The sequence below is a fragment of the Oryctolagus cuniculus genome, chromosome 16 (genome assembly GCF_051225735.1).
Source record: "Oryctolagus cuniculus isolate XC-2025 breed Fujian yellow rabbit chromosome 16, ASM5122573v1, whole genome shotgun sequence".
Classification (NCBI taxonomy): Eukaryota; Metazoa; Chordata; class Mammalia; order Lagomorpha; family Leporidae; genus Oryctolagus; species Oryctolagus cuniculus.
Window position 1 is genome coordinate 58,723,423 of NC_142882.1, and position 18,919 is coordinate 58,742,341.

At 60.9% G+C, this 18,919-nt stretch overlaps 1 protein-coding gene across 4 annotated transcripts in view; it reads left to right on the forward strand.

Moving 5' to 3' along the window:
• Window positions 1-524: 524 nt before the first annotated feature.
• ADCYAP1R1 (ADCYAP receptor type I) overlaps window positions 525-18,919 on the forward strand; it is a 49,813-nt gene continuing 31,418 nt past the window's right edge. For all 4 annotated transcript variants that reach the window (XM_002713739.6, XM_008261610.5, XM_002713740.6 and 1 more), the window contains exons 1-3: window positions 525-665; window positions 9,291-9,412; window positions 10,683-10,788. In XM_002713739.6, coding sequence (XP_002713785.1) covers window positions 9,362-9,412; window positions 10,683-10,788 — 157 coding nt within the window. In that variant the 5' untranslated portion in view covers window positions 525-665; window positions 9,291-9,361. The remainder of the gene's footprint in view (window positions 666-9,290; window positions 9,413-10,682; window positions 10,789-18,919) is intronic.

Sequence of the window (18,919 nt, forward strand, 5' to 3'; positions counted from 1 at the left end):
TCCCGGAGGAAGGGAGTAGGCTCTCTCACACAAGGACTCCTGAGGGAGAAGGGAGACAGCTTTCTCGCCCTGTGTGTCCCGGGAGGGCAGAGAGGCGGGCGCTGATGCCCGGAAGCCCTGCGACAGGGAAGCAGCACCGAACCGGGGGTCTGAGCACCGCGGCTCCCGCTCCGGTCCGCGCGGCGGGCGGGGTCCCCATCGCGCTCCCTCCGCCACCTCCGACCTAACCCCGCCCCCGGGCGCTCATTGGCCGGCACCGCACCCCGCAGGCTGCCAAAGTCCGGGGAGGGAGGCGGGGGTCGGTGGCCTGGCTGCTGCCCCGGGCCTGGCTTCTCCGGCAGGACAGAGCCGGGCTGGGCGGCCGCGCGGTGCAGGGCGGCCCACGGAGAGCGGGGGCGCCGCGCTCAGGCCCCGGGCGGTGACTAGCGGCGGCAGCTGCGGGCGAGCGCGGTCCCCGCGTGCGCACACGCACCCGCCGCGGCGCAGGGACACACGGACCCCGCCGCCTGCGGCCGACGGGCGCCCAGAGCCGGCTTGGCGAGCTCAGCGGCGCGCTCGTCCGCATCTCCGGCGGCGCAGGGCGCGGATCGCCTGCAGCGCGCCTTCCCCGCCGAGGCTGCCCCGGGCCAACCCGTGGCCCCGCGGCCAGGTCCCGCCTTGAGCAGGTAAGGGCCGATCGGGCCGCCTCGCTCCAGCTCCAGCGATTTCGGACCCTTCCTGCAGCCCGGTGCCCCCAGCACACCGCGTCCTCCCGCGACGGAGAGCCGGCACGAGCCGGTGCGGGGCACAGCTCCCAAATCCGCCGTGAAGCCCGCTTCGCCGCCGCTCGCTTCCTGCGCGTCGGTCTGGCTCCCCACCCCCACTCCACCCCGGTGTCTGGGGCCGTGCTTGGGGCACCCGATCCCCGCAGTCCCCAGGTTGGGGGGTCGGCTCGACCGTCTCGCGCCCCTCCCGGTTCCGAGAACCGAGACTGGCCGCTGCGGCCGGAGGGACGCAATGAGACCTGCCCCCTGCCCCCGGCAGACGGACGCGTCTACGCGGGTCGGGAAGGCGCCGCCGCGTGTCCCCCCCGGGGCTGGGTGCCGCAGTCCTTTAAAGGGTCTGAGGAGTGGACACACGATGCGAGGGATGGAGTAGGGGCCGGCGCACAATGCCCGCGAGGCGAGCCGTTTAGGCTGGTTCCCAGGAGCGTGGTCTCTCGGTTTCCCGCGGCGCGCAGGAGCTGGCTCAGGGATGCCTGAGCTTCGGCGGTCCCGTGAGGAAACGCCCTACGAAGCCTGTAGGGGAAAATGCGCCGGCCTCCTGCGGCCCGAGACCCCTGCCGGCCGCCCGAAAGGCCCGGGCTGCCGCAGCAGCTGCAGGGAGCGGGGGCCACATCCTCAGCCGGACCTTGGCGGACTGGGGGGTCCGGAGGGACCAGGGCACTAGCGGATGGCGCCTGACCGCCCGGAGGAAGGCCAGCAGGAAGCTGATGGCCTCTCACGTGGAGCTGGGCACCGGGCCGCGGCCCTGGGAGGATGCTGGGGGCGGGGAGGGGACGCCCTGTGAATTCTTCCGCTCCTCTCTGTGTGTTCAGAGCAGGTGCGTCAGAGTCTTTTTTGCCGCCCCCAGCTTTACAGAGTCCCATAAACACCGCCCCCTCCCCCCAACAAAAACCAGACTCAGCACTGGGCTGTTCCTTGGGGGAGGGGTGGAGAGGGGCCTCATGCTGTGAGCAGGGCGCCTGGTCCTGGGAGTGCACTTGGCCAGGGGCAGACGGGCATTCTGAAGGTCAGGCGGGAGGCTTCTTTGGGGGTGGCCGTGGGCTTGGGGAGAGGATGAAGGGCTGTGTTTGTGAGGGGAGGGTGCAGAGCAGGCAGCAGTGGGGTGTGCTCTGGCTGTGTGTGAGGGGAGGGCTCTCCTCGCTGACCTTGGGGAGGGCGGGCAGAGGTGCTAGTCTGGGCGCCAGTGGAAATTTGGAGGTAGGAATTAGAGAGTCGACACACTGAGGCAGGCCCCAGGCCGGATCCTGCAATGGATCCATCCACAAGTGTGTGTGCGGTGACCGGGGAGGTGGACGGGGTCCCTTCCCTCTGCCCCGCTGCTGTTTCAGGGGTGCTTCCTGTCTGGGACCAGACCCCTGTGTGGGGCGAGCAGAGGTGTGAACCAGGAGTCTTTCCAGGGGCCCTGCCTGAGCCAGAAGCCCGCCGCAGGCAAAGGAGGTGTAAGGGTCCTGCCTGTGTAGGGTTCAGGCTGGGAGGGGGGTGCGGGGAGCACTTGAATCCATCCTTTTCACAGGGCTGCCTCTCTCTGCTGCACCCCTGCTTTGGGACACTCCCTGCATTTGTGTTGAGTCAACAGATAGCCACGGTGTGCGCTGACAGGTGCATGGATGTGACTGAGATGCTGGGGAGGGTGGCTTTCCTCCTGGACCAACGGCTTGGGCTTGAGTGTTCCGGGTGGCCAGCCTCCCAGAGACGGGCGTTTCATTGATCATGGGCTGGCGCTGAGGAAGCGGAGGACACCTTGTGCTGTTTGCCAGAGGGCAGAGGCAAGGTGTGCCAAGCGCAGAGCATGAGCCCTGCTCCGTGCCAGGAGGGCCTTGCTCCCCGCGGAGCTGACCTGGGCTGACACTTGCCTGTCCTGGGAGCTGTGTGAGCAGAGATCTGACAGCCCAGCCAGGGGCTCCCTGGGGGCCTCCTCCCTGGCAGAGCCACATGTGGCTTCTGAGTGGAGGAATCTGAGCTTCCGGGGTCTGAATGAGCTGGGCCGAGGGGTCCGGCTGCCTGGCAACACGGAGCCTAGAAACTCCTCGGTGGCGACGTGTTTGTGCCGAGCTCTGGATGCCGTCAGAGCACACGGTGACAGCCACCCCCACAGTGACACACAGAGAAGGAGTGACACACAGCTGGGGAGGCGGGCAGGCATCCCATGACACCTTCAAGGGAGCTGGGGCAAAACAGAGCAACAACAGTGCAGGCACACGCACACGGAACCCCACGTTCCCAGGTCTGGCCATGCCTGGGGTTGCCCGGCTCTGGCCCACAGCCTCTCGTGACGAACGGCTCCACACACCTTGAATGAATCGGAGACAGTGTGTGTGTGCCTGTGGGTGTGCATGCGTGCGTGTGTGTGTGTGTGTGCATGCTAGAATGCGTGCGTGCCTGTGTGCGATGAGCCAAGATCAAGGGCGGGAAGGCTTTCTTTGGGAAGTGCCAGGTAGTAAATATTTTGGGCTTTGGGACCATGTGCTGTGACACAAGGCTGTAATTCTGCTGTTGTCGCCTGAGCAACCACAAACCACACATAGAGGAGCGGGGCTATGTTCTGATAAACTTCACTGGAATTTGAATTTCAAGGAGTTTGCATGTATCATGAAGTAAGGTGTGTGTGTGTGTGTGTGTGTGTGTGTGTATGTGTTTTCCTGGCCAATTAGCAACCTAAAAGCCCTTCTCGGCTCACTGGCCACACAGTATAGGCACCAGGCTGCTTCTGACTCACTAGAAGGCTTTGCCAACCCCTGGGCTACATGGTTAGAGACAAAAGAGGTTGGAGACAAAAGGGGCACAGTGCTGAGCAGAGATGCCCCAGGGTACCTGGGATGCTCCACTGCATCCCACCCGGGGCTCAGTGTTCCCGTCTGTTTAATGGGCCAGCCCCAGCAGAGGTTCCTGCTGGCCTCACCACGCTCCTGCAGACCAGCCTCCACTGTGTTGGTGAGTCACCTGGACCCAGTGTTCAGGACTGAAGACTGAGAAGATGTCTCTAGAAGTCACCACACAGCTCCCGAGTCCCCTTTCCTCTTCCCTCTCTGTCTGCGTCCAGGTCTGTGCCCCCTCCCTGGGAGGGGGCCCGCCTGGAAACCTGGGCATGAGCTCACAGTGCCCATGGGGCGGCCTGAAGCATCCAGTAGGAAGAGGGAGCTCCTCCATCCAGGGCTGGCAGCTCTTAGAGGACTGCGACGTAGGAAGGGGCAGTGCAGCCAGGGTGGCTTCCTGGAGGTGGAGTTGGTCATGGGGAGTAGCTGGGCATTTCATTCCGCCTCTCCCCAGATTCAATGCGTTGGCTTGGTGATCCTCTCCTTTCCACCCTGGCTGATGGGCGCAGCAAAGGATCGGCTGAGAAAAAAGATGATGAGACCCGTCCAGATTCCTCAGCTGCCTTAGATGTGTGCAGTGAGCCAGGCCCTGCCTTCCGTTTCTTCCTCTGCTCACTGCCCTTCCTGGTGGGTCCTCCCTGCCCCTCTGGGTCTCTCCAGGTCTCTGAACACCCCCCTCTCTTTCCAGTCCTGCCAGTCTTCCCCACCCTGGCTCCGTCACCTCTGGTTCTACAGGAGGGGCCCGGGGCTGGCTTTGCACCTGCTCCCGGCTGTGGAGGGCTCTTCCCTAAACGGGAAGCTGACCGCACCACTCCTGGGTGCCCCCCTCCTCAGCAGCCTGGCCTCTACCCTCCTGTTTGACCCCCACCTCCTGATGTCTCCCTGGGCTCCTGGGCACCACCCAGGTCACCACACCACTCTGCAGGCGCATCTGAGTTTGCCAGGCTCCCCAGAGGGGACACCTGCCTGTCAGTGCTGGCCACACCCCCACCCCAGAGAGGTTGCTGGTTTCTAGGGTTGGCACAAAGGCCGAGGGCTGTCCACTGTAGCCACCACTGCCCGCCCTGCCTGCTAGGTGCTCAGCGAACACAGGGCTCCTGTGGCTTCCAGTCCCTCCCCTCTCTTCCCTGTCTCTCCCACCGATCCCTTCCCTTCTCTTCCCTTCCCTTCCCTTCCCTTCCCTTCCCTTCCCTTCCCTTCCCTTCCCTTCCCTTCCCTTCCCACCTCACTCCTCCCCTGTCTTTCGTCTTCTGCCTTCTCCCTCTCTGCCTGCCCTTGCCTGGGCCCTGGGAGCTCCTCCTGACTCCTCTGGGATAGGAGATGACCCCGAACTTGCCTGTGTGGGAGGAGACTCCTTACACGGCACACCTGGGGAGAAGGACCTTGTAGTGGGACCTTGGGGAAGTCTTCTGGGCTCTCCGGCCTCTAGCCCTGACCAGTGGAATGGGGCAACACTGCCCGCATGCACCTGTGTGTTCCAGCCCATGTGCCCTGCAGGGCGTGGGTGAGATCATGGCTGGGGGCCCCTCTGGTCACCTGGTTTCTGCCACCCCCTGAGGCAGGGGAAGATTTGAACACCAAAGAGGAGCATGGGCGTCAGTGATCACCCTCGAGATGGCCAGGGCACAGCCCTGTGTACGGCTGATGAGGGCTCCAGGCTGTCCACACGCTGGGCAGGGGCTTCCTTGAGGCAGAAGCCGTTACGTTGCCCAGAGCTGGCCAGGAAGCACGGGGGACCTCGGAGCGGCTCAGGGAAGGCCTGGGCCAGCCACTGGAGGAGGACAAGTGCCTGTCCTGGAGCCGGGCCGCACTTGGCAGGGCTACTGTAACAGGGCCCCTGTGGGGTTCCGAGCCCTGGGGGCCCTCACTGGAGGGGGCGCGTCTCCGAGGCCCCTCCCACTCTGAGATGCAGGACAGGGAGAGCCCGTGAGTCCCTGGCACTCCCACAGCTGAGTGACAACGTCTCTTCTGGTGCCGTGGCTCACCGGAGGGCACTGCTGCTCTACCAGTTCCCAGCCCAGCTGTTCTGGGTTGTGGGCTGTGGGGCCTGAGGAGGGCGGGCCTTCCCAGGTTGGACGTGGGTGTGGTGCGCCTGTGGGGTCCCCTGAACACCCATCCTGTCCAGGTGTCTGTCACTCATCCTGTTCCTACCAGGCAGACCTGCAGGGCTGTGTGACTTGGGAAGCAGCTCCTCTGGCCACAGTGTCCCCACCTGCACCGTGAAGAGGTGCCTGTTCCCTTTGGAAATGTTGTGTGTAACCAACTGCTCGTGAGAGCAAGTAGTTACGCGGGCAGGGGTAGCCGAGGGCCTGAGCTGATCTTGCTTTAGCCGGTAACGGAGCAGCAGGGGCACAGGGGACGTGCGTGCGCTGCCTGCTGTGTGGCCCGGGGAAGTTGCTTAGCCTGTCTGTGCGTCAGTCACCTCTGCTGTAGGTGCTGGCAACTGCTTTGTAGGTTTGGGGCAGCTGAAATGAGTTAATCGTTTATCGTGTGTCGCTTGGGAGCGTTCCTGATACATCCTGAGTGTCTAACAAATGTTTGCCCTCAGCAAATACAGGTGAAGCGGGCCCGCCACTCTCATGCTGAGTGTGACACAGGCTGGGGGTACCAGGAGGGAAGGTAATGACGTTAGTTATTGAGTGTGTCCCTCCCCCAGTGCCCGGTGTGCGAGCCACTCTACTGCGGTATAAATTTTGTTGATGCCCTGGGGTGATGTCTATAGACAGGCCTCACTATTGCTCCCATTTCACAGATGATAAAATAGAGGCACAGGAATGAGGCCACCTGCCCAAGGTCCCAAGGCTAAAACCCATTGAAAGCGTCCCCCAGTCTGCCCCACGGAATGCCAGGAGGTGGTGTGTGATTGTCCTTGAATGCCAGCTACCCCAGCAGAGCCTGGACCCAAGAGGGAGCACCTTGAGATTTGGGCTGAGTGTGTGATCCTGAGCCATGTCTGCAGCTGGGTCCCCAGACTGCAGCGGCCTGGCCTCCCGGGGGAGCCAGCTGACGAGACTGAGGGAGCCGCACCAGGGGGCACATCCCCGAAGGCTGGGTGCTGCCCAGCAGAGGTGGTGCGGGGCGGGGTGAGGGCAGAGGGGCACCTGGTGGGGGGCGTGGGAGGTGATCCCTGAGGTCCCCAGTTGAGGTGGGTGGACAGGGAGTCCAGGCCTGGGAGCTTGCCACTCCTGTTTCCACATCTCGTTGCTGAGGGTGCCTGTGTCCATTTGGGCAGGGAGTGGACTGCAGTGGGGAGAACAAGAGAGGGCAGCAGTGGGGGTCAAGTACCCGGGGTCAGTTCCAGAGGAAGTCCCCAGCCACAGCACCCCGTGTCACTGGGCCTCCTTGTGGTGGTGCTGCTGTTGGGTGAAGCGGCCTGGTGGCCGAGCAGAGGGCTGCTTCCAGTCCACAGCTGTGGCTGAGAAGCTGCCCTGCTGCCCCATGTGTGACCCAAGTGTGTGCTTTTGCTTTGTACCCGCGCCTGCACCCAGAGCTCAGTGGGCACCGTGTGATCGTCTCTGCTTTATCCGAGTGCCTGTGCAGAATGGGTGCACGTGAGTGTCTTGTTACACAGCTCCACACGCCTGCACGGCACGGTCGCCTGGGCCTTTGTTCTGAGAGTGTGTGTGTGTGTGTGTGTGTGAGAGAGAGAGAGAGAGAGAGAGAGAATCAGAAATCAGCCTGTTCTCAGAACACAAGCTCCTTCTCCGCTCATCCCAGCAGCCAGTGTCCCCTTGGCCGATGGCTCCTCCATGCCAGCCTCCTTGGCTCTAACGCAGGTTCAAGGGGAGTCTTTGAGCTTTGAGGTCCTGGCTCTGCCTGGGCCTCGCCAAGAGAGCTTTCAGCAGGATGCTTGGCCCGCAGCTGGGCGGTCTGGTCAGGCAGGGGTGATTTTGCAAGCTCTGGTGGGTGGCCAGGCTGCCCCCTGGGCTGAGTGGTCAGGGCTGGAGGCCCAAAGAGGGCAGTGCTGCTGCCGTCACGGAGTGTCGCTGAGAGTGGGGGCTCTCCACTGTCCTCCCTGGGCCCGAGGTTGTCGCCCTTGAGCTCGGGGCCCTCTGCCTTGTGGGAGTGGCTCTTGTCCCTCTGCGGGCCAGGAGAGGTGGCTTCCAGACTCTGTTGAAGTCCCTGGGGCCAGGCAGGTCAGGAGGGCCTTGTCTCTTGAGTGGAGGTGACTGAGACTCCTGGAGGCAGCCTGTGGTCACCGGGAGGAGGGCCCCGGGAGTGGGCACAGAGGCCGAATCCTGAGTGTCTGGCAGAGCCTGTGCCTCATGGCCTCATGTTGCTCATGAATGCTGGGACCAGGGCTTCCCAGCCTGCCCAGCGCTCACTGGCCTGTGGGAGGAGGCGGGGCCAGTGCGCTGTGGTCCTGTGGTCTTCCTCTAGTATCTCTCACCGACACCTGTAGCCTCCCTCTGCATCCCTGAGTGAGCCCCGAGCAGGTGGATAAGATCGGGGCTCCCTTTGGTTGAGCCCTCCTGCTGTGGTTTTGATCACTGGGGAAGGAGCCGTGGCATGGCAGAGAGTGGGGGGTTCTGCCTGCTGGGGTGTGCAGAGGGTTTGCTTCAGCCCCAGGCACCTGTGGGTTAGCAATGCCCTCTTATGGGCTCCTCAGTCTCCTTTGTGGCAATTTAACAATCACCATTTAGAAATGACGATATAGTATTCCATCGTGCGGTTGGGCTGGGGCCTTTGCAGCAGTGCCTGGTGGAAGGCCGCTCTGCCGCCCCACTTTCTGTGGTTGCTGCTATTTTAAATGACGCTGCGGCGACTCTCCTGGCATGTGCTCCTTTTGGTCCGAGTACAGGTGCTTCCCAGATGTGGAGTTGCTGGGGCACAGGGCGTAGGGACTGATGATACATTTTAGAAGCAGAGGAGATCTTCCCTGGGGACAAGCTGGGCTCCCGAGGCTTCCTGCATCCTGTGTGGCCCCTTTGGAGCTCCTGTAGCTCTGAGGCCTGAGCACACTCCTCAGCGGTCACTCTGTGTGCTGTGTCACCGCTCACGTGGGGGCGAGGTTGGGCGAGAGGAGGATGTATTTGTTAGGGTAGCGGGCTAGGCAGCTGGGACGGAGAGGCCCTGCAAGAGTGAGTAAATGAGGAGATTGTGTGTCTGGCATAGAATGGTTCGGCCTGGGCAGGCAGTCTTGGCTGGAGGGGTGGTTTAGCTGCCTGTGGTCGCTGAGTCTGGCTGCTTGCACAGTGTGCACGTACCCCCTCAGACTCCTGCGTGTCTGCTCTGGCAGAGCTGGGCGCAGCGCTCGGGAAGGAGGGAAGAGCAGGTGCAGAGGGCACACCGTGCTTCTTGGACCAGTGGTGCAGACGTGGCTCGTGTTGTGGCCACCACATTGCACAGGGGCCAGCTTCATCACATGCCTGCTCCTGAGGGCAAGCGAGACTGGCACCTGTCATTCCAGACAGGCATGCACAGGCCAGCCACAGCTTTGTCACTTGGGGAGCGTGATTGGGAGGCAGCTCAGGGGCTGCAGAGGGGAGAGCCATTCCAGACCATGCCCAGAGACAAGACAGGGCCAAGCCAGTGTGTATCCAGGTATTGCCGGTGCCCACACGGGCTGGGTGCCCAGCAGGTGTCTCTGAGTTAGGAGACGAAGATAGGCGAGAGGCAGGTATGGAGGGCAGTTGCCTTTTGAGGCTTGTAGTCAGCTGTAGGTAGGGGCTGGGTAATGATTCACCAGATCCGTGTCTTTCCTTCCTCCCAGACCGCGGGCATCTTGGGGCTGAGCAGTGGCTACTGGGCGCAGGAGTGCGGCAGTGCTGGTGGAGAAGCACCATGGCCGGCGTCCTACAGGTCTCCCTGGCTGCACTCCTCCTGCTGCCTGCGGTAAGAGCCCAGGGCCCTCCCCTGCACGACCCCTGAGACGCTGTCCTTGTGCCTGTAGCCACGCTGTCTCCTGGGCTGGTGTCTCCGTCGGCACTGCCATTGTGGCACTTCTTGTGAATCAGAAAATGTGCCCCTTTCTCACCACCCTCGCCTGATTGGACTGGAAATGGTTATCAAATGTCCAGGTCTATTATGATGGGGATGGGTGTGTAGTGGCCACCGTGAGAGTTGTACAGTACACAACCTGCTCAGCTGTATGCGGGGAGCGCTGCTCGGACCACAGAAGGCCCATGAGGCCTGCCCCGTTAGAACTTAGACGCCTGTGCTCTGCTCATGTCTCTCCCTGAGCTGGAGTGGGATGGGTTCCCGGCTAATGGCCCTACCACGTGCCCTGGGAGCTCAGACAGCACCGATGGTGCCATCCTCGGAGCCCTGGGTCCTGCCTCGCAGGGGCCCTTTTTTCTGGGAGCAGTCAGGATTGGACCACATCCCAACGGGGCCGTCGCCAGCCCCAATGCCTGTGACTGCCTGTGCCCTGGCTGACAGCCCCCTCTGGAGCCATCCCTGCCCGGGGTTTTGAGTTACAGTGCCAGCCTCGGGAGGCAGCTCTCGTGAAGGGAGCATGGGGGCCGTGCGGTTACTTGGCTCTGAGCTTGCATCCACGTCTGCTGCTCACCAGCTGGGCTGGAGTTTCATGACCTCTCTGAACCTGCTTCCTCTCCCGTAAATAAACCATGGCTACCACTGATGCTTTGCCTGCAGCTGCTGCGGGCGGGCGCGCCTCTCTCCAGGAGCCCCAGTGGAGGGTGGAGGGGGGAGGTGGCGAGCACACGCTCAGCCTGTCCTCGCACTCCCTTGCTTGTCTGCGCCCCTGGAGTGCGGCACTTGCCCTGGGGTGTCTCTCCGACTTCTAAACCATGTGCTTTTCAGCAAGTTACTTAGCACCTCTGTTCTTGAGTTGTCCCATCTGCAAACATGGGAAATGATAAGCCTAGGAGCGACTTCACAGAGCTCTTGGGACACCCAGTGTAGTGCCCGCGCTCACTAAGGTGCTGTGTCTTTACCCATGTGACAAAGACCCCGAAACCGAGACCCTGGCAGGGAACCCATTCTGCCTAAGGCTGCGTGTAGAGTGAGAAGAGCTGACAAAGTGGACATCAGGGCTCCTGCTGTCTCTCTGTAACTGTTCCTGCTGCCTCTGGCCCCACCCCCAGGACACTGCTCCTCCAGCTTAGACCCCTCCCACCATCCACCCCTTGTGTCCCTGCAGGCCACTGCCATGCACTCTGACTGCATCTTCAAGAAGGAGCAAGCCCTGTGCTTGGAGAAGATCCAGAGGGCCAATGACCTGCTGGGCCTGAACGATTCCTCCCCAGGTAAGCTGGGGGAGTGGGGAGGGGCTCGGGGAGACCCAGCGGCCCCAGCACATCCTTTGGGGGCCGGTTCTGCATTCTCCAGCCAGTTGCAGGGGACGGGCCTGTGGGACAATGGGATCTGGACCTGCTGCCCCTGGGGGTAGTGAGTGACACGGGGTTGCCCTCCGTGGGGCTGGCCTGCCTTTGTCTGGGTGGCTGGGTCCGGCTGCCTTCTCTGCTCTGAAGCCTGGGCCAATGCTGGTGCCTGGGCTGGGCAGCGGCTGTGAAAAAGCTCGTTAGCAGGCAGCCCAGGCCTGCGGCAGCAGGGACACAGCTGTTGCTGGTGGCTGTGCTGGAGAGCACTTGGTCGCCCCAGGGCAGGCAGTGTGGGGACACCCCACCCACACACACCTTCCTGCTCATCCCACTGGAAGCCAGAGGAGAAGGCACAGGAGGAGCCTCAGTGTGACAGGCCCCTGGTGTGCTGCTCCTGGGGCTGCTGTGAGCACTGGGGGGTGGGTGGGGGCTACTTCCTCCTTGGGCGGGGTGGGGCCATCCGTTGCCTTCTCTCTTTTGGTACTGACACACCCCCTGACCCCAAGAACAAGAAGATGCCTGCGGAGGACATTTCACACATCCCAAGGGAGTGGCACCACCCTGGCGAGACCACCTCCCCCAGCCCTGCCCCTCTGACTCCCCCATCCTGCAGGTGGGCAGCCAGGGCCTGCAGGGGCAAAGTGCCCTCAGCTTCCTGCCGGAGTCGGAGTCGGAGTCGGGGAGGGGGCGTCAGACTTGGGGCCGGGGCCATCCTGGGGCGTCTGCAGCACAACAGGCCTCAGCGGCAGGACTGGCTCCTTGTTTGCCTGAGGCTGGGGCTCTCTGCCCGGGCTAGAGGGATCCACTTCCCCTCTGGGTGCTCCCAGCTCTTCTGAGCACCATCTGTTTAAAGACTTGATTAATCTGCAGCCCCGTTAAATGGATCGGTCCCTGTGGACCGAGCTCGGCGGCCAGCGGCTGCTCAGCGAACGGGGCTTCTCCTGGCCAGCCTGCTTTTCCTCTCGCTCAGCTCCTACTCAACCCTAACCAGGGCCCCACCAACTAGGAAAACCGAGGCAGGGAGCACCAAAGGGTACACGGGTGGAGGTGGTGGGGAGGCCGGCTGAGATATCTGCCTGGGGGTGGGGGCACAGAGCCCCAAGGACAGTGACTGGCCCTCGCTCCAGGACCTTTGTTCCTGTATCACACGTCTCAGGTGCATTGGGGGTTGAGCAAGGAAAGAGTTCAGGAGGGAAGTGAAGAGGGGGTGGGAGGTGGGGCCGGGTCAGCAGGCTGAGCCTTGAACAGCTGAAATTCGTGCGTGCCTGTCATGCCCTGCGCTGAGAGCGAGCCAGGCAGGCTTGCTCCCGGGCATCATGGCAGAAGCGAGAGGGGTGGCTGTAGGGAGGGACACTGTCCTGGGAGGAGCAGGCCATGCCGGGTTGGGGGGCGGGAGAGGCCTCGCCCCCAGACAGGCTGAGACAAGGGAGCGAGGTGCTCTCTGTGGGGAGGATCAGGAGGGATTCCTGGCGAAGGCGCTGTTGAGACCAGAGCCTTGGTTCTCAGGCCTGGCTGCATGCGGTCCAGTCAGTGAGAGCGGAACTCAGGCCCTGAGTCCCCGGAGGGTGTGGAAGCAGCCAGGTGGTTCTGGTGTGAGACTGGAGCTGAGGGCCCGAGCAAGGCCCCGGGGTGGCCAAGCATCTGATGGCAGGTGAGAACACAGGGAGGACACTGGGAGAACATTCTAGGCCAGGAGGCAGGAGCCTGGCGTTTGGGGGCAGTGACGACCCCTGTGTCTGGAACTCTGTGTGGGATGGGTGGGTGGACAGGCAAGGGCTATGGCTTGAAGGCCCAGGGTGCAGGTGCAGGTGCAGGCCCTGTCCATCTCCCACGGAGGTCACGGTGGAGAGGACAGCAGTGGCCAGGGTGACAGGGAGTGAAGGGTTCTCCAAGAGGTGAGGGAAGAGCTGTCCTCTAACCCTGTGTGCCCAGACCACAGTCTGCCCGAGCAGAGGGTCTCCCATGTCTTCCCCATTCCCCTCCCTTGAGCCATAGAGTGAGCTCTGCAGGGCAGAGCTGAGAGCAAATTGACCAGAAGCCCAAGGTGGGCATCAGGTGGGGACGAGGAGACTGAGGGCCCAGCCGGGCCACCAGGCCCGTGACTCTGCCTTGCTCTGGGGCTCCGGAAGCACCAGGGGGACCATGTTCACGGCCAGCATGTTAATTGACCATCAGTTCCCCATGTGCCAGGCGCTGTGCTGGTGCTGTGCTGGTGTCCTTCCACCACGGCAGCCCAGGGGGTTGGGTCTGTCGTTAGCCCTATTTTACAGAAGAGGAAATGGAGGCACAAGGAGGTCATGCACCTTTTATTTTTTTTTAAGTATTATTTATTTGAAAAGGAGAATGAGAGAGGAAGAGAGATAAAGACAGAGAGAGATCTGCCATTCACTGGTTCACCCCTAAATGCCCTCGGCAGCTGGGGCTGGGTCAGGCTGAAGCCAGCAGCCTGGAACTCCATCCACTTCTCTCACATCAGTGGCAGTGACCCAAGTACTTGAGCCGTCATCCCCGCCCTTGCAGGCGCATTGGCAGGGAGCAGCCAGGACTTGAACCGGCACTCGGATATGGAATGCACGTGTCCCAAGAGGTGCTTAACCCTGCTGTGCCCAATGCCTGCCCTGGGAGTGTCCTTGCTGGGGTGGTGTTCTCGGGGGCCAGATGGGCAGGCAGAAAGGCTGCAGTGCCAGGGAACCCGCGTCTCCTCTGCGCGTGGCCCTGAGCTCTATCGCTCTGTCCACTGGGCCCTGCTGTCCATCTGGCTTGCCCTGGGGAGCCCAGCCTGGAAGTCTAACCTGGAGTCAGCAGGGCAGCTGCAGTGTGGTCCCCTCGGGGACCCCACACTCAGGAGGAGGTGACGAGGGAGTCCTGTCGCAGCCGGGCCAGGGCAGGAGAGCCGAGGTTTGCAGGGGATCGGGAAAGCTGGCTCTTTGCTGTCCTGACCCAGTCTCAGAGCCTGCCCTGGGCGCCACGTGCCTCAGATCAGGAGGGGGAGACCTTAGGGTAGGATGAGCCTCTTATCTGGGCTCCCAGCTGCCCTGAGCCTGAACAAGTACCACGCACGGGTAGGGGAGGTGACCACAGGGACCCTCCCTCTGGAATTGACTCCTGGTAGGACTTGATGTCCAGCCTGACAGAGGGTTACATTTTCTCCCACACCTGCCCTTTCCTGCTTTGGTGCTTGTTAAAGCACAGCTGCTGGCACCACCCCCAAGAAACCCCAAGTCAGTGGGTCTTGGATGGAGCCTGTGCATCTGCATTTCTTCCTTTCTTTCTTTTTAAAAAATATTTATTTGTTTGAAAGGCAGAGCTACAGAGAGGGAGAAGCAGAGGCAGAGAGGGTGCCTCCCTCTACTGGTTCACTTCCCAAATGGCTGCAACAGCCAGAGCTGGGCCAGGCCAAAGCCAGGAGCCTGGAACTCCATTTGGGTCCCCCATGTGGATGGCAGGGCTATCTTCCACTGCTTTCCCAGGTGCATTAGCAGGGAGTTGGATAGGAAGTGGAGCAACTGGGGCTTGAACGGCGGCTCTGATGTGGGATGCCACACTGCAAGCTGCAGCTGCACCTGCCGTGCAGAGCACCAGCCCTTTGCGTCTGCCTTTCTGACAGGCTCCAGGTGGTGCTGCCCATCCGGGGCCCCCGCTTTGAGGACCTCTGCCTTCGACTAGTCCTCCTCCCATCCCCCAGCACTCTGCTCACAGCCAGTCCTCACCGAACAGAACAGAAATACTGGCTGCAAAGTCCATTTCAGCACATGGAGTCATTTCTTACCCTTGTGCTGTGTGCTTAAACTGGGGCCTGGTGCCAACAAGACCCCCAGCGTCCCCAGTGGCTTCTCAGAGGAAGGACCCGGGCTTTGTCTCAGTCGCTTCAGCGTCCTGCTCTCATGGGTTTTGAACAATGTGGAAATGGACAGGCTCATTGCCATGACAACACGAGATTAGCACCTGATTGCGTTCCAGTCGCAGGCTAATAGCTCTGGCATTCTCTCTCAGTGCGACCTGCCTGAGTGGACTCTGTTCCTCCCTCTGCCACAGTGCCCAGCTGCCTGTTGGCTACTTTTTGTAGAAGACCCGAGGTGGGCACAGATCAGAGAGCATGCGCAGCACTGCCTGCCCCCTCCTGCCGGCCAGCAGCACTGAATTCCACTGCCTGAGTGCCACCGTGGTGAGCTGTGCAGACTGAGCCAGCAGGGCCAGGGGATTACGGGAGAGACAGATTGAGAGGTTTGGGGAGCTGTCCAGAATGTGGAGGTCTCTGGGGAATGGGGCCTGCTAGGCTTGGCGTTGGCTCCTTCCGGGAGCGTGCCTTCCTGGCCGCTGTGTCACCAGCCTGTCCTGGTTTCCCTCCTCGTCTTCTTTGCCAACTCTTCCTCTAAATGTCAGCATTCCTTCTTCTGCTGGGGCCGGACCTCCACTCTCCTCTGATTCATGCTTGTTCACTAGACAGACCATCCAGACCCGAGGCCCACACAGCACCCCTGGGCTGACCGCTCCCAGCCTTCTTCCCCAACCAGTGCTGACTTCTCTCCTGCACTCCAGACTTATCAAACTGCCTGTTCGACGGCTGTCTCCATGTGGATCTGCTTAGCATTGTCTCATCCCGGGCTGAGCTCTCCATTTCTAACCTGCCTAGTGGCCTGTCCATGTACTTCTCACCCAGCCCTTCCCACTGTCCATCATCTGTCATCCATCATCCATCATCCATCAATCACCCACTCATTCATCACCCATCCATGTATCTGTCCATCCCTCCACCATCCATCATCCTTCATCCACCAATTTATTATCCAGCCGCCCAGCCATCATCCATCCATCCATCCATCCATCCATCCACTCAAGCCAGGAACTTGGGTGATTCCCTCAGTGCTTGTCTCTAGTCAGGATAGCCTAGACTATGGTGCAGGAACAAATCAACCTTAAAACCTCAGAGTCAGCACACTAAGATTTCTTGCCTGTGCATGTCATAGGCTAGTGTGGTTAGTAGGGGTTGCTGGACTCTGCAGTCATTCAGGGATCCAGGTCCCTTTGATCTTGGAACACTGCCATCTTCAGCATGTGGCCCCCCAAAGGTGTTACAGAAAGGAAAGAGAGAGCGAGGCTTGGAAGCCTGGGAGGGGTGTTTGGTGATCAGTTCAGGACTCCACCCACTTCCCACAGATAAGAAACTCAGTCACGCATGTGATATGGGTGAGTACTGCCGTCTCTGGGGTTTTGTTTGTTTGTTTTGTTTTTTAAGATTTTATTTATTTATTTGAGAGGTAGAGTTACAGACAGAGGGAGGGAGAGACAGAGAGAAAAGTTTTCTATCCGCTGGTTCACTCCCCCCCAAATCGCCACAATGGCCGGAGCTGAGCCAATCCGAAACCTGGAGCTAGGAGCTTCTTCCAGGTCTCCCATGCAGGTGCAGGAGCCCAAGCACTTGGGCCATCTTCCACTGCTTTCCCAGGCCATAAGCAGAGATCTAGATTGGAAGAGGGGCAGCCGGGACAAGAACAGGCACCCATATGGGATGCCAGCATTGCAGGCAGAGGCTTAGCCTGCTACACCGCAGTGCTGCGGTCACCGGCACACTCACCTGCCATGTCCCGCCAGTTGTCACCTAAGTTAGCCCTGTTGGTCTGCCCCCATGCTCTGTTCTACACAGCCCTCCTTTCCACTTCTGCTCTGGCTCAAAATCAAGCTTTCGCTTTTCCCCTGCCCTGTCTTCACCTGACTTCCCACATTTGCTTTGCTATCTTTTCTTTCTGGTTTTTTTTTTTTTTTTTTTTTTTTGATGTCTTTTATTTCTCTGAAAGTCTGAGTTCTCTCATCTACTGATTCACTTCCCAGATGCTCTCCATGGCTGGGGCTGGGCCAGGCTGAAGGCAGGTGCCAGGAACTTGATCCGGGTCTCCTCCATGGGTGCCCTGGCCTGCTGCCTGGTGCACGTTAGCAGGAAGCTGGAAATGGGAGCAGAGCCAGAACTCAAACCTGGGCCCTGTGATACGGGACGCGGGCAACCCGAGCGGCGTCCTAACTGCTTCAGTTCCTGAAATATCCCGTTGTCCTTAAGCCAGCAAACCAGGTCATGTGACTCCTTGTCTTTCAACTCCTCTCATCAGGTGGAGTAATTCTCTGTAGCCCCCTTACGCCCCTGATGCCCCTTCCTAACCCCTGAGACCTGGGAAAGCGTCCCCTTACATGGCTAAAGGAACTTTGCAGATGCAACTTATGTGAGGCTCTCCAGATGGGAAACTGGCCTGGGGTATTTGGGTGGGCCCAGGATGATCACGAGGGTCTTTGTGAAGGAAAGAAGGAGGCAGGAGAACTAGAGAAAGAGAGGGAGTGAGGATAAGTTGCTGTCTTTGAAGAGAGGAAGGGGCCACTAGCCAAGGAATGGGAGCAGCCTGGAACTGGCAGGAAGGCGGATCCTCCCCAAGATGGCCCAGGAGGACCGCAGGGCTGCTGGCTCCTTTGCTTCAGCCTGTGAGACCCTTTTGGGACTTGTGACCGCAGAACCGTATGGTTGTGCCATTTGAAAGCAGCAAGTGTGCAGTCGATTTACAGCAGCGATGGGAAATGAGCTCCCTGCCCAGTGCATTCTCCTAGCCTGTAGCATAAAGCCCAAGATCATGAACGTGACCCAGCCTGCGGGCTCTGCAGGGCAGCGAGTAGGTCTCTCTCCCCCCGCTGCATTGCTCAGCAGCCTGACTCATCACCGGCACTCACTGCTTCTCAAATACACGAGTGAATAAGAGGAAGGGAGACAGTGGGAAGAAGAAAGGGGTGAACAGAGGAGGGGAGAAGGAGACGGGCATCTTGACATCTTCCACTCCCAGGGGAGAGCGGGGTGCGGAGTCCGTGGGGCTGTGGAAGCTGGGCACATTCTGTGCGAGAGGAAGGAAGCCACATCCCTGTCCTTAATTAGAAACCTCAAGGCGCTCTCAGGAGCTCAGCTCCCACCCTCCTAAGCACAGGGGGAAGGCCTCCTGGGAGGATTCCGCTCCAAGGTCCCTGAGGCCAGAAGGGGTGGGAGACGAGATTTCCTCTCACCAGGGTTGGGTTGAGAGGAGGTGATGGCAGGAGAAATGTGCACCAGGCCAGTGGGCAGCCGAGGGCTTCCTGTGACCCCAGGGATGTAGCCAGAGGAGCAGGTAGAGAGCTATGAGCTCCAGGCACTCTCCCCACCTCCCCTGGCCCGGGTGCTGCCATCAGAACTGAGGAGGGACCATGGCAAGGGACATGACGAGGGGACATGACTGACGAGGCACAGTTTGAGCGTTCTCAGCCCATGAGATCGGGGTTGGGGGGTCCTTGGAGGACGCCCCCTGGAAAGCACCCCTTGCCACTCTCAGCCATCACTGAGGGGTCAGCAGTTCCCAGGGGAATCTCTGGTCCAGGTTTGAGCTCTGGTCAGTCAAAGTCAGGAGTAGCCAGAGGCAGGCCGCCTCCGCTCTGCACCCCAGGAAGCATGAGTCAGGGTGGAGACTGGAGAACAAGACTGGGGGCTCCTGGTGCAGTCCCTGCCCTTCCCCTCACTCTGCCCTCAAATGTCAATGTCACGGTATTGTTTTCCCCGCACCTGTGGCCTCAGTGCCAGGGTGGTCTGTGGTGTGCAGAGGGTGCTCAGAAAACTGTTGATGAGAGGCTGCGCCTCTGACCTCCAGCCAGGAGCGCCCCCACCTCCTGCCACCCCTGCTTGGCCCCACTTCCTTCATGTCCCTCCAACCTCATGACCCTGCCCGCTCTATCTAACGTGGCCCCTTGACCCCAGCAACGTCAGCTGGCAGCCGCAGCTGGCTGTGCCAGATCCTCATGTTCTGCATTAAGGGAGCATCTGTCAGCTGGGACTCCCAGGGCTTGAGCCAGACATAGCCAGGATCCACAGCCATTCCACGGTGCACATGGGCTGTGCTGGCCAAAGACGGGCTGTTGAGTGTCTTTCACGGACGTGACGTCACAGGCAAGGGTGTGCTGGCTGTCCTGCTGTGTGAATAGACAGGAGCCTACTGCTGTGAGACCTGGGACCCGGCTCCCTTCCCTGTGCATCGTGCTCAGGGCTTTCAGCCTTGCTTCC